General features: G+C 31.8%; 1 protein-coding gene across 4 annotated transcripts; it reads left to right on the plus strand.

The window, feature by feature from the left end:
• The first annotated feature begins 7732 nt into the window (after nt 1-7732).
• Nucleotides 7733-25477, plus strand: LOC124362903 (eclosion hormone-like). 4 transcript variants are annotated; one of them, XM_046817780.1, is made up of 3 exons: nt 7733-10135; nt 23481-23586; nt 25142-25275. In XM_046817780.1, exons 1-2 carry the CDS (start codon nt 8090-8092, stop codon nt 23499-23501), a joined length of 2067 nt encoding a protein of 688 aa, XP_046673736.1. In that variant the 5' UTR covers nt 7733-8089; the 3' UTR covers nt 23502-23586; nt 25142-25275. The 4 variants fall into 4 exon arrangements, with proteins under 4 accessions (XP_046673736.1, XP_046673735.1, XP_046673737.1 ...); XM_046817779.1 differs by lacking the exon at nt 25142-25275 and adding an exon at nt 15247-15428 and having other exon boundaries at nt 23481-23576; XM_046817781.1 differs by having other exon boundaries at nt 10032-10135; nt 25142-25477.
• Nucleotides 25478-26850: the final 1373 nt, after the last annotated feature.

Raw genomic sequence — 26850 nt, forward strand, 5'->3', positions numbered from 1 at the left:
AATTTCTTGTAGAGTTGTGGTAATGTTGTGCTTTGTAGAAGTTATTTACCTATTACTTGAGTACTTTAAATAAGTTGATTTTAGTTGGTTTAGGTTGATTTTAGAACCAATTATAAAACTTTTCCACGTTAATTTAGTGTTTGTTGTTTATAGAATATATTGTATTGTACATAAGTGCACTTTAGAAGATTACTCTATAGTTGTTACCTTCTATACAAATTTCATGGAAATTACCAACATTAAGCAGGTTTCAAGATCATCGAAAGAGTTATTTATGTACATTTTGAATAATGCTAATTACAAATAGTTATTCTTGTAGCTCTGTACATACAGAACAAAGTACATAAATGTAACACACCTGGTTATACTTCATTTGCTAAATAATTGTATTTGATCGTCTATGTTAACTTTATAATTTTAATTATATTTAATAATCACAACAGCAAACCATATTTAAATATAATTTTTTCTTGAAGCTCCTACATAAAATATTTTGTTATGATGGGTCCCAGCACCGCACAACCAGGTAGGTAAGGTGGTAGGTGTGTTGCCAGAGTGTGCAGCTGGGTTTAGGTGTAGCTTGAGCTCTGGACGAATTACTTTTTAAAAGTCGGCTGACGTGAATAATTGTCCTAATTTCAACCCTATAAGTTCAATGTTAAACGTTAAACACTTTAAGTTACTTTTGGTTGCGTAGTTATTATTAGCGTTTTATTTTGAAGTTATGACTAATACGGATATAAAGAATTTTTCGTTTTTTTCGTAAATTGCATAGTTTTTTGTATTTAATTGATAAAAACATTGAGACGTTTTCACAGAAAAATCAGTAAAGGATATAGAAAAATCCAAGAAAAAAAACACTATGATGGGTTGTGTATTAATTACATCTATGAAATGAGGCATCAACCTTACATATGCAGGATAATATATAGAAAACTCACTTGTAACAACAGATACATAATACACACGATTCGAACCATTTTTCCTCCAGGATGGAGATTACTCAAAACTTCTTTAAAGACCGATGGATACTCGAAAGAACTAGACGAAATAAAAAGTATAGCGATTTTTAATGGATACTCATCTAAATTAATTGACAGCTTATTAAAAAAATTAAAGAAGACTTTACATAAAAATCAAGAAATACTTTAAAAAGTTAGGAAAAAGAAAAACGTATCTAGAAATCCATGAGTTACGGTCCATTTTGTAAAAAAAATATTTGGAAAAAATGTTGACATGATCATAACTTTTTCCACGACGAATATGAAAAATAATCTACTTAAAAATCTAAAATATTAAGGAATTTAAGAAGTTAAATGTGACGATTGTTATAAGATTTACATTGGCCAAACAAAAATAACTATTAAAGAAGACTTAAAGAACATGAAGGATATTATAAGTACAAACTAAACAAAAATCTGCTATTGCCAAACATGCATTAGAAAAAATCACATCTAAAGATATATCAAAATATTAATATCACCCTAGAAAAAAAAACAAAAACAAAACTTATGCTTATGAAACATTATACATGAAGACAAAATATTAAAACATGATTTTCGACCGATTTTAATACAACCCTTTCTTCAAAATATAGCCATTTTCTTACCCAAACTTTCATACGTATATATATTTAATATATTTATTATACTTTTAATTTTACAAATCTTGTATTAAGCTTTACTCATCTGATAAGTGTTTTTAAATTGTAAAAATATTTATAAATGTTCCAATTGTTTGATTTACACCTGAAGATGCATTTTGGATGTCGAAAGCCCTTGTGTATTAAATTTAAAATTATTGGATTTGTGTTTCTTTTAAAGAAAGTAAATTAAGAAATAAATAAGTTGTTTGGTGAATAATGTGTACTATTGCCGTTTCAATCAACTTTTGTTTGAGAAGACACAAAAGGCTCTCGTGATGGTTGTTGATACTTCCGGGAGACAAATAGTCGAGCAACCACGAACCGATTTGTGGTGTATAAGCACATAACCTACTTTTTCTTCGAACAGTTAGATGAATTTCCCCAAGAAATCCATTATCAACCATTCTAGTTTTCGTAGAGGCCGAAATGGGAAGGTATCAACAAGGTTAAAGACATAAAACGATAGCTATTTTCTCAAATTATATTTTTTGCATATTGATAAACTTGAAATTAAGCGTCACAGATATAAATAACAGTTATATCACCGTCACACAACTAGATAAACGGAAAGATAGTATCCAATCTAAGTGGTTTGTATGTTTAAGTGGCGCTAACATTTATGTGTCTGACGGTAAGTGTGCCAAGCTATGAAAAATATGGTATGGGAAAAAATTATTATTTATTATTCGTAACTTATTTTATTATGGACTAGCTGTTACCCACGACTTCGCACGCAATCTTTAGAACCTTTAGAAAGCCTTATATTACTTAGTAAAATCAATTATGATGGGATTCATATAAACTTAAATTTTAAAACTTAAGTAGGCATGCATCAGGCGGATATAATTGAAGTGCATGGTAAATAGTATCAGAGTTTAACTTATTTATTATATCATGTTTTGGCACATGTAGGAGCATTTCTGGTTCTAATTAATTATATACGTAACGTCACAGCTGACTCTGCCTTGTCATCCCGATCAAGAAAACACAAATCTCGGATCACAAAGGTCTCGGAAACTTACTTCGATAAAAAAGCGTATATTTCCAGTCCTTGTCCATATATTTCAGGTCCATATATATTTCCAGTACCATAGTAGAGTTTTCCTTGATGTTCTGACGAAGAAAAAAAAATATATACTTACGTTGGACGAGAAGCCTACTTCGGTTAAAAAGTGCCTACTTCAGATCGTTTAAATTCACTCAAAATCGTCTACTATCGGCTTCTGTAATCTATTTTCAGTTTAAAGTATTTCCAGGGACATAGTTGTTTGTTTTGTTGTCCTGATGAAGAAAATATACACATACGTAGGACCTATTACGGCCAAGGGGAAGTAATACATACTTTCCTATGTACTTTCGGTATAAGGGGGAAATCCTTATTAAGGTTGTGCAACATTCCAAAATAATTGTTATTAAAGTTATGCGTTACACTTTTTTTTGGACTGTTGCCCGGGAAAGAATGAATCTTTGAGGCATGTTAGTGTTCATTTTCTCTGTTTTTCCAAAAGCCACAGTTAAAATACCATATCAAAATGTCAAGGAAGCCCAACAGGTTTAAAGTAACTTATGTGAAAACATTCATAACATTCTTCATTAAGGTTGGTTATATAGCAGTGTTAAAATAATATTTAAAATGCATTAGATGATTTAAATTTGTCACTGGCGCGAGTAAAATTTTGATATTAATTTTTTATTTACTATCTGCATTGCACTACTGATCAAGCACTGTTTACAGCCCGGCTTCAAAGTGCACTGTTTTTTTATTAAAGTACAAAGTACATGATTGAACCTCCCCGGGATTTGAACCCGTGATCTCTCGGTTTAGAGAGCCGAGACTATAACCATTAGTCTACACTTAATATTTGGAGGACCAATTTAAATGTAAACAGATGTTTCAGCCAATTTGTCGACATAAAACTGAAAGTTTGTCGAACTATAGCTGTCAACAGCTGTTTAGTGAAAGTTTAATTTGGATTATGAAACGTAAAAACTACATTTTTTCTGAATTTCAAAATATTCCAGGTAACTTTTCTTATATTTTGCTTCATAAAAACCTTCCATGGATTTAAATGAACATTTTACAAAAGGAATTAACCGAAGTGGTCCAGTCGTTCTTAATATTTGCGCTTAGCAACACATTTTGCGATTCACTTTTATTCATAAGGGGATATCCTACTAGGAATAAAAAGTCAGCAACACTAGCTAAACTGACCGTCGATTCCTTTAGTAATTTCAATAAACCCAAATTATGTCCTTATACAATGCTAATTGCTTGTCGGTTTCTGGACTGAAAAGGTTAAACTTTCAATTACATGGCAATTTTTCAGCAATATTAATTAGTCTAATAAAGAAAGCAAACAATATGATTTTATGCACAGGCAAAAGACATATAAACTTATTTTTTCCTACTTACGAATTGGTATTTCAATTAAGTTCTTTTATTTGAAAAGTAATCAGTAATTAAAGTAAATAAAGTTGAAATTTTATCGCTTATGAACACTTCAACTGGTGTTATTAAACAATTTTTAAATATTTTTGTTGAGTAAATGTATAAAAACAAAGAACAGTACCCAAACAAGAAATGTGCAGATGGTTAGTTCATCATTTACAATAAAGTATATATTTGTCCAATAATTTTCATTTTGAATCAGAATCTCGGAAATATTTTTGTGAAAATAATCAAGAAGGAACATAACTCCATCAAAGAGGACAGGATAGTATTATCAAAAAAACTGGTAGCGTATGATAAAGAAACCGAATTGATAAACATTTGTTAGATTGATTGCTGATTGGTCTAATCTAGATACAGCTAACTATTAAAATAGAACTAGAAATAGAAATTTTGTATCCACTTTGCTAAACTACGCTTGGCCAATAAACTATCTTAAACCACCAAATACTACTGGACTATAAATGTGCAATCAACAACTAATAAACTCTAGGAGGCGGTCTTCTGTTCATGAATGGCTTCAAAAAGAAATATCGGCCGATATGTTATATAAAACTACAAACTTGCTAATAGTTTAATATGGTTCACTTTAAGGGAAATGCTTATGATTGTAAATTGCTGTTTTTTAATCTGAATATTACTCAAGACGCTAATTAAAGTTGCAGCTAAATATAACAGATTCAAAATTTGATACCTAACTTCAATGTAGGATGACAGGCGAATTCACGTACGACAGTAACAGATGGATAAGTAATACATATGTACATACGTATGTAATACAGATGGACCGTTATATGTAACGTTACGGCCGAAACTTCCGAAGCGTTCACAACAGTCGGAGCCATTGCCGTGGCATATCACGATGCTCAGTTGATAAAAACTACTCATAGGCTTAAAATTAGTGCATAGGCCTATAAGCAAAGTGTAAGGTTGTCATCTGACTTTTCGAATATACATAGCGTCATAAATTGAACAACAAATCTAAAATGTTTAGATACATCACCCTTACTGTAGGTGAAATTCTCATTCCCTTCAAAATCTATATACAAAAAAAAAAAAAAAAAAAAAAAAAAAAAAAAAAAAAAAAAAAAAAAAAAAAACAGTAGGATATTAAGGAAAAATAATATATATAATATGAAAAAATAATAATATCAAGAAACCACATTTATAAAAATTTGTTAGATTGATCGCTGATTGGTCTAATCTAGATTCAGCTATTCTCGAAAAAATGTTTAAGGCGCTGCCAGTTTTTGGGTAACACATTGAAAGTGCAGCACCACCAGTGAGTACAAAGAAACTGAGTACAATGATATGACGTAGAACACATGTAGGCCTACACTAACTACACGAACACATAAAAAATTAAATTCCTGCAACATAGATGCATGCTCTTTCCATACATCCTAAAAGCTCATTGGTGGAGCCCCGAGTATGATGGCAATATTGTAAACTACTTTTGTGTATTATTATGTCGGAATTTGCCGCCAATTCTCTGATTGAATAATTTACTATGCAATGTCAAGCGTCAAAAGGGAGCACACGAGTAAAGATATCATGATCAAGAATGGAACAAAGTAATGGAGTTAGCACCCAGAACATTATCCCTCCCTTCCTACACGCCTTATTAATAGAATGACTATCGGAACTCGCAGAGCTTACAATAATGAAACAAGCCACCCCTAGAGAGAACCCTATTAGGAAACGAATAATGAGTTTATCTCAAGTTCACCTTGCTCTTAGTGCAACGTATATAACACCGTCACAAATTTGCCTTCTTGAATCTAGAGTCATGATCGTCTAAAGAGATAACAAAAAGTCGGAACTGAGAGGAAGGTGAACTTGAGCTAAACTCAGTAATCACTTAAAATCAATCCTTGCTACAAAAATGTAGAAAATGTAGCTAGTACGTGATGATTCCTCTAAATAACCAAGACATAAGAACTAAACTAATTAGAAATTTTCTACAGAATTTCACTTCCATCGATTGCGATGGAAAACGATAGAGTCACTTTTAAACGCATTAAACAGAAATAGACTCCTTTTTGAAAGATGGTCAAATTCAAGTCCAAGTACCAGAAGCAGTCTTTAAAGTGTTGAGAAGTTTATTAACAAAAAAGAGTACAACGAGGTTAATCGGTTACTTCCTTGTGAGGCGTCTCACTTCTTAATTTGCTTTGTTGGCCCAACTATCACTGGTTGCCCACCATCCGAATTCCGCAAAAAGCAATAAACGCAGAAACGCTTCCTAGTCCAATCCTAAACTAATCTATATATAACTCTTGTGCTATTGTTCAGCCAGCATAAAATAATGTCATCGCTGTTATGCATAATATTGTATGCCTCAACACCCATGCCAAGCATTATCATACCTCATAATCCAAAATTCACACATTTTGAAGTAACTTTGCATATACACGGCAGCAAATATTGATAGATCGTTCGTCATTAATTTAACATTTAACAAACATTTAAATGCCAGTCTTACATTATAGTAAAAAATGTGTATGTATATATATATATATATATATATATATATATATATATATATATATATATATATATATATATATATATACAGGGTGATTCGGTTAGTGTTACCGGCACTTTCTGAGCTGATTGTACTATAAAAAATAAAGAAAAAAGTTCATATAAACATGGGTCCGGAAATGCTTCCTTACTGGGTTATGGCCAATTGAAGATTTCACAAAAAATTGTGTGCAGGAGGTCAAATGATGATTTGCCGCGTGTTTATGAAGAGATATTTATAGGCGAATGCAACTTTTTCTAACGGAGTTTTAGATGAGAAATTGAATAAAGTTCATCTCATAGCTGTATCTCATTTAGTTTTTTTGTTATACTACAAAAAACAGAAATAAAATAATTTTGAAAACACTTTTTTAAGGTTTAACGGACAATTATTTTGTTAAATAGGCATTGAAGACCCACATTTTTACAAAGAAACTTGCAGAAAATTTAATTCTGAATAAAATTATGTGCCACACGGCTATTAACAGCGAAGTATTAGTTTCTGGAATTTAATTTTACAACAAACATTCTACCAAGCAAGAAATACGTATTTAGTAAACAATAATAGTAAATGTATAGCCCCTCGATTAATAGGCCTAACTCAGGAAATAAAAATATATATTGTTTCTACAAAGTGGTGGAAATTCAGGTTTTTAGATAGGCTAATAAAAAAGAATTCATAAAAATAACAAATTTTCAAATGTATACTACATTTCGAATAATTTTAAAATTAGTAAATTGACAACATAAATATCTTTTTTGAGTCTACAGAAAGTTTATTTTATTTACATCATAGATTTGGCTACTTTGGTTTTGGCAGTGCCTATCCCTAAATAATTAAGCTTAAGCTGCGAGATCTGTAATACGCTGAAAAGGGGTTTTTAGATTCTGATAGTTGTGTTTTCAAACTAAAAAAATTTATTGAATCAATTTAACGTTCTATAATGCTAACTATCATCAAATTCCACAAAAGTAAATGTCTTAAATCGGGCAGTAAAAATAATACTATACAGTAAATGCCAAAATAATCCTTTACTTAAGTTTGTTCACATTTAAGGCATTAATTTCAATAATGTAATGAAATTATTGTGTTTATTTTGTTTCAGAATTCTTCAAAAATTACATTTCCGTCATATGCTCCACAAGAGATCGTCGTAATCTGCAATGGTACGGGAGCTTGCAGAACCGATGTTCAACCACAAAACAATATAACATCGGATTTTCCAGAAAACATTGAAGGACAACAATATAATAATGGTAAAGAGATTAGTATAATCTCGAGTTCTCCAGTTCTCTACATACAACGACTGAAGAGGTGGTTTCAAGGTCATACGAAGAGCGCTAACAGGACGAAACGAACTGGACGCAGCGCACCAATAAGAAGCAGAGGGAATACTCGGTTCAACAGTTCCAGACTGGATAAGGATATTACAACTGTGAATAATAGTAATGTTGAAAATTCAGGAGATATGAGGGAAGCTATAAACTCGTTAAGCAATATTAAAAATACAAGTGTGTTTGACACATTGAGGTTTAATGTTGAATATCCTATTTTTTATCCTAAACAGAAACAACAAACAAGACGACTAAATTATACTTTTACCCCTCAATCTGCTCCATTTCTAGAACGAAATTCAGATAAGGTACACAATTTTGGAGCAATCAGTACTAAAAACAATAAAACATCTTCCGATCTGGAAGAACAAAAGAATTTCCCAAAAATTTCAAGGTCAGATCGTGGATACTTTGATGACTTTAATGTAGATTATGTTAAGACCAACAAAGAATATAAAAAAGGAAGTAATCATTTTTCCATTTTCCACAACCCTGGGTTCGAAAATTCTGAGAACGATGACGGAAACACTTATAGTGATGAAATATTGCTCGGTGGAACCAATGAGAATCATGACGGTACAACAGCTTTTCCAATAGTAGACTTTGACCACAATTATAGTGATGAGTATGATTACTTAAAACAAGAGGGACAAATCAGTGGAGAATCAGATGAAAAACAAAGTGATGTAACTTTAGAGAATAGCCAAAATTATAGCTCAGAAGATGAAAAACAAGATGATGTAAACGAAGAAGGAAATACTGAAAGCGTAGAAGAAAATGAAGAAGAAGAAAACGAGGAAGAAGAAAAAGAAGAACATGGAGAAACAGAGGAAGAGGAAGAAGAAAAAGAGGAGGACGAAGATGATGACCACAATAACGGAGAATCTCCATCTGCTGTTAGTTATGAGGAAGATAAAGGGTCCGTTCAGCCAAGTTTTCAATTTGTTGCTAACCCTGAAGACATCCAGGATAGATACATATCTAAGGATCCTTTGGCAGGACCTGGAGCGACTAAAGGGTTTAATCACGATTTTACAGCAATAAGAGGTGTTCCAGTACTTGGAAATGTAGTGGTTCAGCCAACGAGGTATCCGACTGTTCCAAGTTTCAACACAAATCAAATACATAATATTATAAAAACTGGAATACTCCCAGGATCCGTTGGTATTAATGGAACATTGACTGGGTCAGGACAAGTAGCTCCTGCAAATCCTTTACCAGGGCAGTATCTGATAGAACCTCGCTATCCTTCTTCTTATGGACCAGGAACATTTTCGAGAAGGCCAGTGAGTATAAGAACTAAAACGAACTACTACCTAGGTAGAGGAAGAAGACCAAGCTATAGCCTTGGCCCTAAAACTCAAAACACAGTCTCATTTAACAGATACCCAAGAATTAGAAAGCCAATTAGAGGTGGGACTCCTCTTTCCTATCATCCCTCTGGACGAAGTATCGTAAGGATCTTCAAACATACTGTGACTGGGCGACTTCCAACTTTCAGAGTAAATTTACTAGAGGAAAGAACTTCAAATGAAGGGCCTCGATCTCCAGATATCGGTTATGAAAATCTTTATAGAGAAAAAGAAATTGAACATGACAATTTGACGTCGAGCAGACCAGAGAAAGATTTATTGCAAAGGATCGACAAATATGACTACTCGAGTCTTCATGATAGAGCGGAAGATACAGTTAAGTCAAATGACAATTCGGGAAGAAATATATTAGAGGAAAAGGAATATAATATTGACAATAATACTGATACAATATCATTACTAAGAAATGATCGTTTCTATAACTCTTCAGAAAAACTTGACTTAAAGAGACCTCTGAAGATGCAAAACAATAGTAGAATGAATAATACAGTAAAGCTTGCTTTACATTCAGCAAATAATACTCATGAAACGATATCGTCCACAGTTGGTAAAAACAATCAGAATTCGAATTCAAGACACGATAAAATTGTTTCAGAGTCTAAAGTTAACAATCTGAAAGGCATATCAGAACAAGAGCTGAAAGAAGAAAACAACAAAAACGAAGAACCCCGCGATGAAAGAGAGAGGGTAGTTAGTGACGAATATGAAGAGGAACCTAATGAAAACAGTGAAGAATTTGGTAAGAGATATCCAGTTAAAGACATGTCAGACGAAGAAAGAAAACTACCCTTATCAAAAATGCAAAATGTAAGAGATACTTCTAACAGTAAGTTAAAAACAGATTTCCATAAACCTATATCGTTTTCCAAGCATTGGTCCCTAGAGTATTCTTATCCTAGTTATAACTAGGATCAAAGTAAATCAAAATAGTTATAGATTTTTTATTCTGAGCATTTTATTATCCGAAGTATTAAAAAAAGTGTTAAGAGAAGTTATCTTTTATAGTTTTTTTTATGAACGAGTCATAATGGTTGAGTGGAAATAACTCGACTAAAAGTCATTTAGTGTAAACAGGATGGTAGAAATACTCTCATGAATAGAAAGTTCGGTTAATATAAACCTACTTTAAATAGTCTGTCAAGGATTTTATTTTGTCTGAAATTAATTAATGTTATTGAGTAGAATGGGTACACTGCACGCAGTCTGTATTTCAGGAATATTAGGCTTCCAACTGACTATTTAGAATATTTAGAACAGTGATATGTTTTGATTATGAAATTTCTGTTGAATTACAAACCTTTTCCGGTAAATTTTATTCATAGATTATTAAGTATTATAAATACTGATTTTTATAAGATGAGGGCAATGTTTTTAATTTTTTAATATACTTTAGGTTTATCAATATTTTAATGTAAAGTTGTTCATATATTTCCATTTTTCTTTTGTTACACGAGGTGTAACAGTTTCCTAATACTTTTGTTTTTAACTTATAACCTAGTGCGGTTAAGCGTTTTCATTGGCTTAAGAAGTCTCCTCAGAAGTACTATCGACGAGACCCGATTGGCCATTGGCCTGTGTGAGGATCCTATTGAACAAAAGAAAGGTGAAAATCGGTACAACACAAGATTGGAAAACACTTTTTTTGACGGTCACAATAAAAATAATTCCAGGGTATGGAAGAATCCAAAGTAATTTAATAATTTTAAATATACGACCGATTTGTCCACGGCCTAACCCACCTTGTCAATTTACTTGTTGATATACTTATTCTTAGTCAATAACTTGAGTTATGAATCGATAAAGCTAGATAATTCTAAAGGGATCAATAAGCCTATTAATGTAAGTTATCCCAGTGTATGAATTCCGTGACAAATTCCGTGTGTTTTAATTCTCAATGTGTGCAATCTTTTGAAAGATCGTATTTTCAGGGTTTATAATCAGTTTTACAAAATCCAGTGAGCAGATAATTTCGAAAATAAATGAAATACAAACCCTTCTTAGTTCACTTTATCAGAGCGCAGTTTTTGCAGAATGTTACATTTGGAAATTTGGTAGTATCTTAGTATTAATACATCCACCAGGTCTTCTCCATACACTAAATACTAAATTTTGTTACAATTTACCGAAATAAAAACCCACTTTTTCAATATATGTATGTAATTAAAATGTTATCAAAAGGGAGGAAAACGCTAAAACGTATATAAATGTTTTGAATGTTTCCTAAGGTATATATTTTAAATTGATCAATCGAAAAATCTTTGGTATAAAAAGGAACATCGTCATATTCTGGCTATGTTTATAAAATTATTTCCTTATCAATTATTATCATTATTGTTTAACATTTTAAGGATGGAATTCCAAAATACCTTACTAGAGCACCTTTTAGTATGTATAGGAACAAATTTCTCCAAATGTAAAATCTGTCGACCAAGTTATACGGTGCTTTATGTTTCAGTCAGTGATGATTATAATTTACAAGTAGAAATAATATTCTGAGGAGTTTAATTTATTCAAGAAAAGTCACAGAGAATAAGTTAGATTAGGACTGTAAATAAGTGATGATTTTGCACAGTTATCACATTATATAAACTGAATTATTGTAAATATCATAGAATACTGTTCCACTAAAGATAATAAATAGACAGTTAATATATTATAGGCTGTTTTATTACTATGTCATTACCCTTGAACTTCTGTGAATAATAGTATTAAATGTAAATATAAATTTTTTGAGAGTTTTCAGAAAAGAATGAAATAACATTTATTTCCAGTTGCAATCAACATTTTCTCCCTGAATGCATGCATTCTTTACATAATTGAATGCAGTAAACTTGTGATCGTACAGAGGTACCAAATCCAATACCCATCTCTTTTGATGGTAGATTGGATGTTTTGTTGGATATGTCAACAATACCTTTCCCATTATAGTGCTGACTGATACTTTATAAAAAAACGCCAGCTAAATTTGAACAAATGTAAAGTAATTTTCACAGAATGAAACAAATATTTATAGTATAATACAAATGTAACAATTACTGTACCAATATTTATATGGAAGGCTTGAATAAATAGTTTTATTACTAAACTTAAAAAAGTATAACACATTTAAGAAATCCTTCTACAAAATGACTTCGTTCATCTAATAAGAATGTGGTTTTTACTGAAAGTCACCCATGCAAATTTAAATTATTAAAGTATTTTGGAAGTTCGGTTATTGAATTCGTCAATATCCTTGGAACATGAACGGAAATTGAACATAAATATGCAGTGGTTGCACTGATTAAGACCTCACGATGGTAATTCCAAACCAGAGATATTATTTCACCCTTAAAATAAAAAATTGATGAAAAAATCTGACAAGTCTTAGTTTAAATTTACAATTCAATGTTAGTCCTCTTGGATTTTCGTCATTATATTGAATACCTCAATATTAAATTCGGTATGAAATTACAAAATAAACCAAATTTGGCCACAAAAAAGTAGAGCATGCTCTCTGAAAAACTAATCAATATTGGAGGACGCTTTATAAAACAATTGTATTGTTGTTGTTTAATTTATACTCTTATTTAAAATCGTAATCATACTCTGTTGTGATAAATTGAATATAGTGATCTAAACTTAAGATTATCATTCTTGAAGCTCTTGCCTTATTGGAAATGGTATATTAATTCAAACAAACTCTCCAATAACATAAAGTTTTTTTATTTTTGTGAGGCCTTTCGTACAAATTTTCAAAATTCACCGTTACTTTATTTGATTTAACTAAATATAAACTTTATTTTTATATATACATATAACATACTGTGCTGTCATAGAATATTACTTTTTTTGTATTTTTAATGACATATGTTTTTATTTAGTACAAAATTGTTTATGTTACTATTGTTATTATTACTTTCATTCAGTTGTGTGAGTCCGAAGTTGTACTCATTGAGTACGAAAGGCCTCACAAAAATAAAAAACTTTATGTTATTGGAGAGTTTGTTTGAATTAAGATTATCATTTTAGAATTTAGAGGGCTGTAATCATGTTTGAACTCGATATTTACAGTGTAGTAATAATGAATTTATTCATGTTCTAACAAAAAAAATAACCCTTAAATACACAGAAACTTTATAGGTATTTCGTTTTTACACTATTAAAACCATATGAGTTCTTTTGATTAAATTAACAGATAAAAATAAAACCTGTTTATGTTATTATTCAATTTACGATACAATTGCCTTGACGCCAATAGTAGTTAGGGACTAATAAATACATTAATTATAGGGTATAGAACTTATAAAATATCCTTATTAGATAAATTATTATTTACAGATCAATATTTGTATTAGCTGAGTGTTATCAAAATCTATTTCTTGAGGACCTTAAAAATTTCATATCTGTCTGTCTATCCGAGCGATATCTCAAAAACGATTTGACCTACTCACTTATATTGTGCATGTAGCTTAATTTCTTTATGAGAAAAATCGAGTTTGATGATGGTGCATGGTAGGCTACTCCATAGGATTTAACTGAGCAGTAGAGAATATTTTTAAATTGTTGTTATAGTTAACCATGATTGCAACTAAAAAGTCGTAGAATGGATTGACCTAAACAAACGGACTTAATTTCTAAAGAAAGCATAACGATGTTTAAAAATTTGCATATGGTTAGTAAATTCGTAATTTAAAGGTGGATTTGGAGTTTGTTTGAGGATAAAAAAGTCGACCGTTGGGCTTATCTGCATCATAAACTTATCTGCAAGGATACAGATACGAGGTTGTATAATCTAGTGAGTTTCAGTAGATTTTTTGAAGAAAAAAGTCTTTGCATGATTGCGACTTTTTTGGTACGAAAATGATTCTAATCGTCTTCGTTAAACAGACAACATACTGGGAAGGGTGTTTTCACCTCACCATATGGTGAAACCGTATGAGTTGTCGATAATGGGGCAAGTGCAACCAAAATATCTAGTCCATAGTATTTCTTTATTTACCAAGTATCTAGCAATTGAAATCCTAAAACAACACTAGCAATATTTCTGAATACTTTATCTATGTTACAATAGTATCTCAATTTAGCATCCACAAACGATTCTTGAAAATTAAGTGACGATTGGAAATAATTTTTCCCGTGACAATTCGGGAATCCGTAGGAGAAAGATAGGCTTAGCATTCTTTTTAAAGGAAACACATTGAAAAAATATAAACATTTTTAATGCCCCCAGTTGATTTTAGAAAGCCTAAAGAAGTATAGTCTGCAAACAGGAAATTACCATTACTGTTGGTTCAGATATTATTATCAGATATAAATAGTAAGAAAAAGACCGGAACAAAGACCAAGCCCTATGGCATACCCGTTTACACATATATAGTGTCTGATTATATAGGAAACCTTAACCGTGCAAAAAAGTATTTGAACACCTTGGACGGAACACCGTCTGTAAAGGTAGAAGATAGACAATCGTGGGTACTTAGAAATGAGTGCAAAAACAAATGTACAAAAGGGGATGAATGTGAAGAATTAAATACTTTCTTGTATAATTGTCGCATATATTGTTTTATTTATTGTACCTTGCTACAAAAAGTAAAACAATATTGGTATATTGTTTTATATGTTAAGTAAATTTTAAATCACAAACCATATATATGGTAATATAGACCACGAGTAAAATTTTAATTTATATTTATACAGTATAGTACAGTTCATTTCAGTAAAATAAAATCAGATCTCAGCCAACGAGACTATTGAGATTAGTGTTAAGTAAATACAATCAGATTATTTATGTACAGGTAAACCAAATCCACGTGGATTTAATGTGAAATATCATTTAAAAATGCTGTGGATATAACTTAATCTACAAAAACATTTTATGTGCTTTGCAATTAAAACTAAAATCCTCATTACCGACACACAAAGGTTGAATTGATTGCCAGAAAGGTGGTGTAACCGCGGAAACAAAGCGGCTGGGAGCTCGGGATGGCGAGTTGGGCGAGTCGGGGTTGTGTAACTCTCGCTAATTGGCCCGGAGGGTGGGATGCTGCAGGGCTGCTGAGGGCGGCTGGCAGGGTTATAAAGTGTGGCGTGCCACCAGTGAAGCGCACTCAAGCGGTGTGCGGTAAGTACCACCTGTGCTGTTGTACAGAGCGTTATGTGAATCATAAATATTCCATAGTTTAAATATTTACCTAATTAACTCATTAATAAATTATATAAACCCTACAATTTTACATGATTGTAAAAAAATTGTTTCACATTTTTAAAAATTGTAGAAACTTACGGTACAATAGGTCGTTTTTTAACTTTGAGAAACATTTAATAGTTGAGATAAAAATATGTAATACATCTAAATAAATTAATGTTCTTTTCAATTCGACGTTTGTGTACTTATAATAATATAGAATAAAAGTTAAATTACCAGTTTGATTTTAAATTAAATTGCGTTGAAATTTATTAAAATATAGACTTCGAAGAATCCCAACCAGTATTCCATATAGCGCTGATATAACTGTAATAACATTTTGCTTATGGTCATATTGATATATAAATTAATATATTAAATGGGTTGGATTATTAAATTAATACATAGTGTTTGTATTACATATATTTTTTTCCTTCAAAAACTTGATTAATTTTTTTTCAAAGTGAAGAATTTACACAATGCATATATGTTATAAATATAAAATATATAAATTTATACAATGCGTGAAGGTAGTAAGCACCATATCATTTCAATACACACAATGACATATTTTATAACTTTATCGGATTTCATTACAGATAGATGAGATTTGTTTTAAAATTAAATATCGTTCATTGTGATTTCTTGAAACATTTGATTTAATTACGTTAGTATTTACCCATTTGTAAAGGATAAAAATAAATTTAACGTAAACTGAAAACCGTTAATAAACAGTTTATAGATGAATGTTGTAAGCACCGCTACCCACGAGGGTTCTCCACACGATACTCGTTTAACAGTGACGTTATCAGTCACACACCAGGATATCACGGTATCTCTAACCAGTCATCAGCCAGGGACGTTTATGGGAGAAACTAACTCTGCATTCTATGACACTTTTGGGCTCAAACGGAGAGAAACGATCGGAACCCGATAATTTAATAATATATTTTATAACGAGTTGGGTGTTTGAAAAACTTTAAGAAGAATTTTCAAGTGATGAATTTCTAGTAGTAGTATTATAGCCGTCTAGTAGTATTTAAACAAATTGAATAATTTGTTTAAATTTTGTGATTGAAGAATATAGATTTTAAAAATCGTATATGATTTTATTTAGTCCAAAACTTAACAAAGGTAAATTTCCCATTTGCTGAAACAATCAATAAAAAGTGAAAAAAGATACGCAACCAATCCGAAACAGTAAAAAAGTCATACACGACTTAAAATGTATTGAGTAACATTATATTTTTTCCCACCAGGACAGCCAGAAAAAAGGAGAGGTTCGAATCCATGTTAGTTTTTATGTTGTTTAACGAAAATAAGTAACGGAAATCGGAAAAAAAGGAAAATTGCTTAAGCAAGTATATATTTATTAATATTACACAGGATGTTAGTGACAAATTAACAAGAAGGTGTTAATTTTAAATATATTAAAACTACAAACCAAAAACGCTAAGAAAATTTATGTCACTAAAGATGTTACTAATTTATGTTACTCATGTTCACTAAAGATCTGCTTTGCTATCTAAAACCAAGGCTCCACTCATCTTTAAAAGCTGAACACCAAGAATATCTCAGGAGTTAGTGAAAAAATGCCATCAACGAATTCAGCATGAAAGTACAGGTCCAATAAAAAAAGGCTTGAGCGATGACTTCTAAGGCCCCAAAACATTTAAATCTGGTGCGATGACATATCGTAACATTCCGACAATCAGGACAAAAGTTTCTAAGTTCAGGATTTGTTCAATTAATTGGTCAACGATACCAAAGACTCAGAACTCAGTATTTAGTCCTGTAAACGGGATAATCCTCTCATACCTATTAATTGTATCAAGAATTAAAGAAGATGGTTTTTTTAAACGGATGTGCCTCTAATATTCTTTTTATTACGTCCACATACAGTAAGGAAGATGACATATTCTTTTCATAAAACAATTAGATTACTGCAAGGTTTGGAAAATTTGTTTTCTTAATGCATTACCTTTCAAAATACCAATACCACTTAGATTTAAATTGTGAAATATCCACACAAGCCCTATTTAATTTCTAATTAATTGAAAAGCTTGCAAACTTTCGTTAAAAGAGTATATGACTTCTTCTGAATAGGTCTTAATGTTTTATGCGACGTTACTTTGCCTTAATAAACTAGAGAAATACAGGTAGAAGGATCTTTAGAATGTTTTTGAAGACTAAAGGAGAAATAAACGTGAGGGTTAGAGGGCTGAAGCTCTATAGCAACATACGAGTCTAGTGGCTAAGAAAATTCAAAGCATAGAATTTGAAACTCCAAAAAGAACACGACAATTTCTGGTATTCCTTAGGTTATTTATCTTAATCGTTAGGTATTGTCTAACCTTCAGCGTTGGATAATGATTCTTCATTTCAGTTTATTAGTATGTTTGAATTAAGTCAAAAGTGGAATATGAGAACGATGTAGAAGGGCCCTGCTGATTTCAGCTTTTGAAAAAAAACCTAATAATGTATGGATATTTGTTTTTGCTCTAGAATACATTTAACTGTGATATATCTGCCCGACTGCCTTGATCCTTTTTGAAACCCCTACCGAAATTTATCCCATAATGTCATGGACGCTGTGCATACGAGTTGTGGATCCACCTGAAACACAAATCTCTAAATATCCTATCATTATGCTTTTAATTAAATGGATATTCACGCATTTTGATAACTGAATCTACGTTTTATTTTACTTAAAGACATAAACGGTGATATATTAGGAATTAATTTAGCTTGCTAATTTCAGTCACTTGTACTTCATAATTCATGTCTGACAATGCCATTCCTGTTAGAACGACACATTTACCATTCCTGCATGTAGAAATAAATTCTAAATCACCCAAGAAAGCAAAACGGTTTAATCTCATTGGTGTACGTGATTGCTAAAGTGAACCATAACGTAGCTGAATTAATTACTTGACTTCAGTACTGAAGAAATCACACCACTTTCGCAGATTTATGGGCAATCTAAGAACGAAAAATTATATTTTTTATAATATTTAATTCAAGGTAGGGGACAAAATATAGTACAAAGCAAATGAATTTGCTGAAAGGTTTCACTTAACAAGAAACATGGTTACATCAGCCAACAAATTACCCGCAAATGTCACTTTTAAACATTTTAGCTTACAAAGTTACTAATTATCAAACCTTAATCTTATTCACAGGCATTCTTTTTAAATAAAGCTCCCAAGCATATTATTTAAAAGCAAACAATAAGAGCACTTTTCCAAAACCTGCTAAGTCCAAAAAGGTAATTTTTCAGGAAACCCGTTTTTATCAACCGCTCATTTATCAGATTACTTTGCACCATATTAAGTTAAAAGAAGTACTCACCTATTTAAATATTTGAAAACACTGATTTTTTTTTAATTTAAATGAATTAAGTCAATTTTTGAGAAGGCTTTTTTCCAAGGACTTAGTGATGTTTGGAAAAAAAAAACGTGGGAATTAGAAGTATTTGGAAAAATGTTTTAATACTAAATTAGGTGTTCCCCAGTAATAACATATTAACAGGATTTATTGAAAAAAATTAAACTAAGCTTTTACAATATAATATTTCATTGTCAAAGACTTTACAGAAAAGGTTCCTGTTCGTCATAAACTACTTCGGAATGATCTTGCACTGCCACATCTGAAACTACGTCTTGAAGTGCTTTACCGTAGTATTGCTGGTCCTCTTCAGATAATTGAACAAATTTCAAAAGTTCTTGCACATCCTTTTTCTTTTTTTCACTGATGTGATTGCTTTCATTTACAACATTGACCAGCCTGTAGAGTGAAGTCCAGTTTTTTAAGAAATTCTTCTTTTTGATTTCATGCTTACTGTAATCTCCAGAGTAGCTATTTTTAACAAATATACAGCTTTCTCCCTTTTCATATTTGAAAACACGCTGTTCTATCATTGAAAAAGGCATTTGTGTTTTAAAAATGGTATCTGCATTCTTTTTCAAATTTAATACCTTCCAGTCTCTACCTAAAAGTTTTAGAGTGCCATGTTCCTGCAAAATATCGTGGTATTGCTGCGGAGAAATTATGTTTTCCTTACTCCGGTATTTCTTTTCTTTTCTTCCAAACACACGATCTGAGGGCATGAAACTATGGCCTCTTATAGGGAAAACATGTTCTATTTTTTCAAAGATCTTACTCCTTTGTACATAATCAAGAAGTAATCCCACCATCGTCGAATTTTTATTTTGACTTGACGCTGCATCTGAAAACAGTCGAAGAATTTTGGGACCAGAACCTTCATGGACTGTCTCCTGATATTTATCCTCTAAGTGAGACAAAAAATGATAAAGAGCAGAAGCAACTTCATTTGATCCTCTTCCAGACTGGTCTTCAGTCCATGAATAGATAAATGTGTTATTTTTATCTTGGATATCTTCATGAACAATAAAGGTTAGGTTATATAACCATATCTGACGAGCATAAAATGTTTCGGTTACTCTTATCATAGGCAATGGCTGATTTTGTTGCATGTCGAATGCAACCTTTACGACTCCTTCTCCATTCTTTTCAAAATTTCATAAAACTTTTTTGCTCGGAATTTATGAAGTCTATACTGACCCATTAAGTTGGCTTTTTTGGCTGGAGATTTTGAACACTTCATTTTTAATTTTATTTCTTCACAAAAAGAACATACATCTGCTTTAGGATTCACAAATCCTATATTGAATTTTTTCTGAAAAATATCATAAAATTTGTTGTACGATGCTACAGGCAAGGACTCTTTTCGCCTTATTCCTTTCCACAGCCGCCACATTGTTTTAACCGATAAATCTGGGGCCATATACACCCGAACACTCTTACATCTTCCATAATGGCTTTCTCGACATTTTAAAGTTTTTATGTATTCTATGATGGAGGATGTTGTACCAGTATCTTTCAATTTTTGACGTGTCCCTCCTCTTTTTTCTTTCCTATCTGTGCCAACAGCACTAAGGTGTTTTGATATACCATTTAGGCGAAATCTACTTATACTGGCCAAGGAAGAAAAGCTTTGAGCACATACCCGCAACATTTGCCCAGATTTCTTTCTTACAACGTATTGAGTAAGTAGCCTAGGTCTAGGATCTTTCTTCTCTAAGGCCTTTTTAGGCTTATGGCGTTTTGGCTCCACAATCATAATATATTTCATAAGAAAATTGTCCTGTTCAACTTTAGACCGATTAGAATATAGTTGAATATAGAATATAGAATATAGTTATCTTCTTCTACCTCGTCCTGGAAGCACAACCTGAGGGCTTATAAGCCCTTCTAAATCAAAATCACTCATACTAAAGTTTTAAAAGAATATACTTAAAAACTGGAAACATAAATGCAACACACTGGCAGCTTAAAACATCAACAAGTGAGGTTATGATTATTACTGCTATACCGCATAATAGCTTGAGTCAGTCAGCTGTTGTCCTGTATTGCGCATGCTTCTGAACATGGTGAGTTTTGGAAAAAACCTCTGAGGGACCTAGAAAAGTTTTGGAAAAAAAATATGTTTTTCTTTTATTAAAATAAATGTGACTAAGAGGGTTTAGGAAAAAGTTATTATAATGCATAGTAGAGCTGTGAATGTTTAATAATGTAGTGATAGCAACTCAATTTATAAAAAAATGGGCTTAGCAGTTTTTGGAAAAGAGCTCTTCAATTAAAATTATACGAAATATAGAGATTGCATAAAAAACTAGGATTTTTAAACATTCCGGTTTCATATTCCATCATAAAAAAATTAAACATGATAAGATTTTGTGCTATTCCGATTATTTGGAATAAATAAACAATAGTAGTAAGCGATCGTTGCTGTAAACCGACTTTACCACATGCTTTACAAACTCGATTGGAAATAAATATTTGATGTTTGCAATAAAGCAAGTAATATAAACACCTCTAAACTGGTAGAGATTGGTATAAACAATGTCAAATGGAATAGGTTTATTAAGATAGAGACTTCATACACCTACTACTACTACTACTACTACTACACTAGCAGATGTTCTCGGAATCAGAAATTTGCTTATGATAGTATTAAGGTAGGGACATAAATATTATTTATTTCTTCATAAACATATTTCAAAGGCTGTATTTCGTCTTTTTCTTATTAAAATGGTGTTACTAAAAATCTAAATTGGTTAAGAAACGATTAATAACGAGAAGATCGTTCTATCAATTTTTAGTACGAGTAGTTAATTTAACCATCTATTTAGGATACTTTCAGATCATTATACTGTGATGCATTCGTTTTTTATAGAGTTCTGCATAACCAAGTGAAAATATAGATTTAAGAGTTCCGAGGTGTATCTTTCACATGAGAAATCTGTTATTAGATCATATTTCAGATTATGTAACATGAGAAGCAAAAATTTGTGAAACAGGTTTAGTAAGTTGGGTTTTTTAGATAATGAATTTTACTTGTTATTTAAATATACGAAAATGATAAGTGACCTTTGTGGCATATTCTTGCATTCAGTTGACTTGCCACACGGTTTTCAAGTGTTGCTTGATTGCGGTTCAGACCTTGATATTATTATAATAAAAAGTCATTAGGCATCATGAAAATTTGGGTAGATGTATATTAAACTGCATTTTTTTAAATTAAATAATTTAAACAAAACTTCAAAGTACTTATTTACTATGAGATATTTAATTTTTAACAAAATCCGAATTTGTAAACAAAATTTATATATATATATATATATATATATATATATATATATATATATATGTGTGTGTGTGTGTGTGTGTGTGTGTCGTAAAAACAAATATTATAAATATTTTATTTGTGCCTATCTATGCACTGTACACTACATTTTCCCCACCCAAAAATTTAGTATAGTGATACTTTTTAAGTTAATGTGATCTATGCATTACACCTTAACTTTATAAATCACCAAAATTAAATAATTGGAATAGCTTATACTGTACACTACATTTTCCCCACCCAAAATTTAGTATAGAGATACATTTTAAGTTAATGTGATATACAATTTTAAAAATCCATTTACTCAAACCTAGTTCTTGGTGAACTTTTTCATGAAGTATAATTTCGTGATTTATAATGCTGTAATGTCTATATATTAGGGCAAAACATAAACTTGGTTTACTGTGAAGGGTAACTCTCTGAGAAGGTGAAGATCTCTGATAAATGCTTTTCAATCCTGGGCATGAAAGTAATTCAGTTCTCGTGCCCACTCTGACTGGAAGAAGCTGAAGGAGCGTGATCCTCCTCATGGAATCACGACAGAAGGCTGCCTCATTCCTCAAACTTAATCACCCTGAATATCTTGTCACTCCGAAGGTAGCGCAAAGGTCTTTTTTAATTACCTTAACACTAAATTAAATGACGAATATCCTCATATTCTTGTCCTAGGCGAACATGCATCAATGTCAGTTTTGCATTTAACTTTTTAAAGACCTGACAGAATAGCCATTTTATCACGGCCGAGAGTTTTGTTAAATGACACTTAGATTTTGGGACGTGGTGAACGTCTATTTGAAGAGCTGTGATAGTACGATATTTTAACTAACAGGCTGTGCAGTTTATTATTGGGTACTATACTATTAAGAGTCAAATGATTAATGAATGGTAACGAAGGAGGTTAAACTCCTAAACTACTTGCCTTCCAGTCGTTTACTGAAATTTAACTTCTAATTCCAAATATTATTTTCTACACAAGCATGAGCGACAAGGACTCTATCAGAAGACTCAGTTTTATTGGTTTAGGACGTCAGTGGCAATAAAAAAAACTATTTCAATACAACCCTAATAATATATTATTAAATACACTGACTGGTCTATACGGGGTTGAACACATTGCTTTCCCTATCTACCTGCGAAGTAAAGCGTCGGCCGCAGTAAACGTGTTAAACTACTGTAGAATAACTGTCTGGTTATAATGCATCTAGTTGTATGTCTTCAGCGCTAGTCCTAACTACAAATTATTACTTCCACATTGCTGAGATAATGTTTCTATGCTTTAGTGTACGCATGGTAACATCTGAGGATGGAACTCAGACTGGCCGTGTACACCATTCTCGCGTGTCTGGTCACAGAGGTCACGCTCACCAGTATCTCTGTCTGCATCAAGTAAGTATTGCTTTAGAGTACGTATGGAACTCAGACTGGCAGTGTACACCATTACCGCTTGTAATCAGTATCGCTGTCTTTATCTAGTATGTATTACTTTCAAGTCTTGTTGTGATCTGGACCTTTATAGTGTATTTAGTCAAAAGGATTCAAATTACCAATTATCAATTTTCTCCTAAAGGATCTTGATTACTCTCAGGCCACCAAACTGCAAACGACTTCATGTTGTGGGTAGGAAATTTATGAAAAGATAAGAAGTTAAGGGGAGTCGGGAGCTCCATTTAAGCCCATGCTAAATTCTCAAACTTTAAGGAACATTTACAAAAAAACTATAAATGATAGCACTTAGAACTTTTTTTTCTTGATAAAGCACAACAATATACATATTTTAACACAAGATTTTTGTAAAAAAATAGTTTTTGGATTTACGTGCAATTACGTGCTTGTTTATTACTTAGACTTAGATGGTTGACAGTAGAGATATCTTGTAATTAAAGCATCCTTCATGATCGGATATCAGGGATGGTTCAAAAATAAACTTTACTGTAAAAACAGAACACTTTAAACCATATAAATAACCACAACATACAAGTCCAACGCTGTAGATACAGAGTAAATTTAAAGGAACACGTACTATTAGAGTTTTAAGAAAACTTTAAAGTGGATTATTACATAATATGTATATATTATATACATGTAGTTTTAGAAAATTTTTTACATGGAATATATTACAAGACATGATTAGAAAGTTCTATTCAGTCGGTTTCACACTGAGAAGAACTATTTAACCACCTATAAGGATTTATGGAACTTTGAGGAATACACTTTCATAACACCGTATTTCTAGAACTGAATTATTTTGATCTAAACAGAACACAGTCAACCTACTCAAGGAAAATAGAAAAAAGACTATATATTCTGAAAATAGCTTTAACATTAACTGTGTAAAATTACAATTATGTGGGCGATGATAGTACAATTCCGATTGAGAATAAGAATAAAATAATTTAAAATAATAAAAATTTGAAATTGACATCTCACGGATCTGTCATTACTATTCTTTAAATAATTAATGGACATATAATTCACAATAGAATGCAATTAGTAGTATGTACTTAAATGTTAGCCTTAAAGTTACACAGAGTATAGCAAAATATGATGTGTCACTTTCATTTAAGCACCTGATTAGATGTTAAGGAGTTGTTAATCACAATTGTACTTGACACTGGGATTTAAGAGATAATGATTGGTAGGTCCAATTCACTGGGGAGGATCATTGCTGATGAATCCGTTTTGCAAGTGTAAGTCTGCAAAGTTTGTACATTTCTGTCCGTTTTGACTGGTAGGGGCTGGTACTTTGGAATCCTCCTCTTTGTTAAATTTAGCGTAACTAAAAGACTGTGCAATGGCAATACATTTTGCTATAATTCCGCGGGAAAGTTCTCATAGGATTAAGTGCTTTGAGTCCCTAGTGAAAAGTGTTACCTATTATAAAACGGAGCTACTTATTCTGTTAGATTAACATTTATAAAGCATCCACTGTCTGTTATTGCAGCAACTGCGGTCAGTGTAAGGAGATGTTGGGAAGCTACTTCAACGGCCAGGCCTGCGCCGAGTTCTGCCTGGCCACGGACGGCTTCTTCTCTCCTGACTGCAACAATCCCACCACCGTCAGGAACTTCCTCAAGAGACTCCACTAGCATACCCCACTCGTCTACGCCGCATCCTCTGAGTACTCAGCGGCTACAGAGGAGCGGCTAGAATATTGCAGTGTACTGTTTAACACTAGTAACATATCTGTATCTTGTCGACTTTGGCAATCCAACCTCGAATAAGAATAAGGAAAATATTTTATTACAATTCCTAGATTACAATAAACCTATGTAATTCATTCAATAGCTTTATTTCTCCTATTTTTATTACACATATGAGCTACAAATTAATCATATCGACAATCTACATCATTTGCTGAAGATATGAAATGAGATCTTGAAATAAGTAGTGATTATATGTTGCATATTACCTTGAACCCATTATAAAACATTAAAACGTGCAGTTAATGTCCATCGGCCATTTATGGACCATTATGGCCATTAATGTACTGTGCATTATTACTAATAATAATAATGCACAGTAAATTTTGTTTAACTGATACATATTTGCTGTAAAATTCATTTAAAATATGTATTTATATAGAAGAACGAATTAAAATGAATATGAACTAACTTGAAAGAATAATAGGATTTCATAATTAGTCGTAATGAAATATATTGTCCTATCTCACAAAAACCGAAATATCACGATTTAAGAAATGGTATTTTTTATGTACAAGTATCACAACGTAGAAAACTTAGGCAAATAATACGTAAAAATCAACATAATCAAATCAACAAAGTTGTGTTATAACAAAAATAAAAAAAATACTTAGTAAATGTTGTACATGCTTAATCAGACGAGAATTTCAAAAAGAGATACACGTTACTGGACCCTATGTTTTCGTATGCTTTATTAAATGACGTTCGTAGTTTACGTAATGTTTTAATCGGTTACATTCTTTAGTTCTTGAATACATGGTTAAAATATTACGTTATAACTAATATTACATATTTTCAAGGTTTAAGAAAGAGACGTAAACTGTGAGTCTAACGAGTAATGCGATACTCATTAAATTCTGCTTGTTAAGCCAAAAAACCGCAACGCTAGCTAATCAGTGAATTTTATGTTTAGAACAGTAATATTGTTTCATTGTGTGTACTGCATGTAGCTGCGGTTCTTATAATAAAACTGTTTGGATTGCATTGTTTGCGGGTCCAATTTAAGTTCGGATTTTGTCCTATTTATGCGAATATTAAGTAATTATATCCAATAAATATAATAGTTGGAAAAGTTTGTGAAGATGTTTAGCTGGTTGATGCTGAATCACAGAAAATTAAGTGGACAGATTTAAGCAGAATTTGGCGTGTATGCAACTACAGAGAACGTGTCTAATTGATATATGGTCAAGTAAAATACAGTGTCATCGAAAAATAATGCCTAGATTTAATAAAATTATAACATCAAAAACCTTTCATGTTAAATGAGTAATTCTTTCACTGGACGATAACTGGTGAACTCAAGTTTTGTTTTTAGTTCGTCTGATTGTGTTTCCCTGTCTTTGTGATGCGCAGACAAGCTGCGCAATCGCCAAGGTCAGCCGGCCACAGACGCGCCGCCGCCCAGTACGATGTTGACCGTACATGTATGTCCGTGTATGTCTTAGAAAAG

Source organism: Homalodisca vitripennis, chromosome 5, assembly GCF_021130785.1.
Source record: "Homalodisca vitripennis isolate AUS2020 chromosome 5, UT_GWSS_2.1, whole genome shotgun sequence".
NCBI classification, from domain to species: domain Eukaryota; kingdom Metazoa; phylum Arthropoda; class Insecta; order Hemiptera; family Cicadellidae; genus Homalodisca; species Homalodisca vitripennis.

What these genes read in the sequence shown, in the direction of transcription:
- LOC124362903 (XM_046817779.1), top strand. Translation starts at nt 8,090, where the DNA reads ATGAGGGAAGCTATAAACTCGTTAAGCAATATTAAAAATACAAGTGTG. An exon ending in CCTTATCAAAAATGCAAAAT is followed by an intron (nt 10,136 to 15,246) that starts GTAAGAGATACT and finishes ATTGATTGCCAG; the next exon opens with AAAGGTGGTGTAACCGCGGA.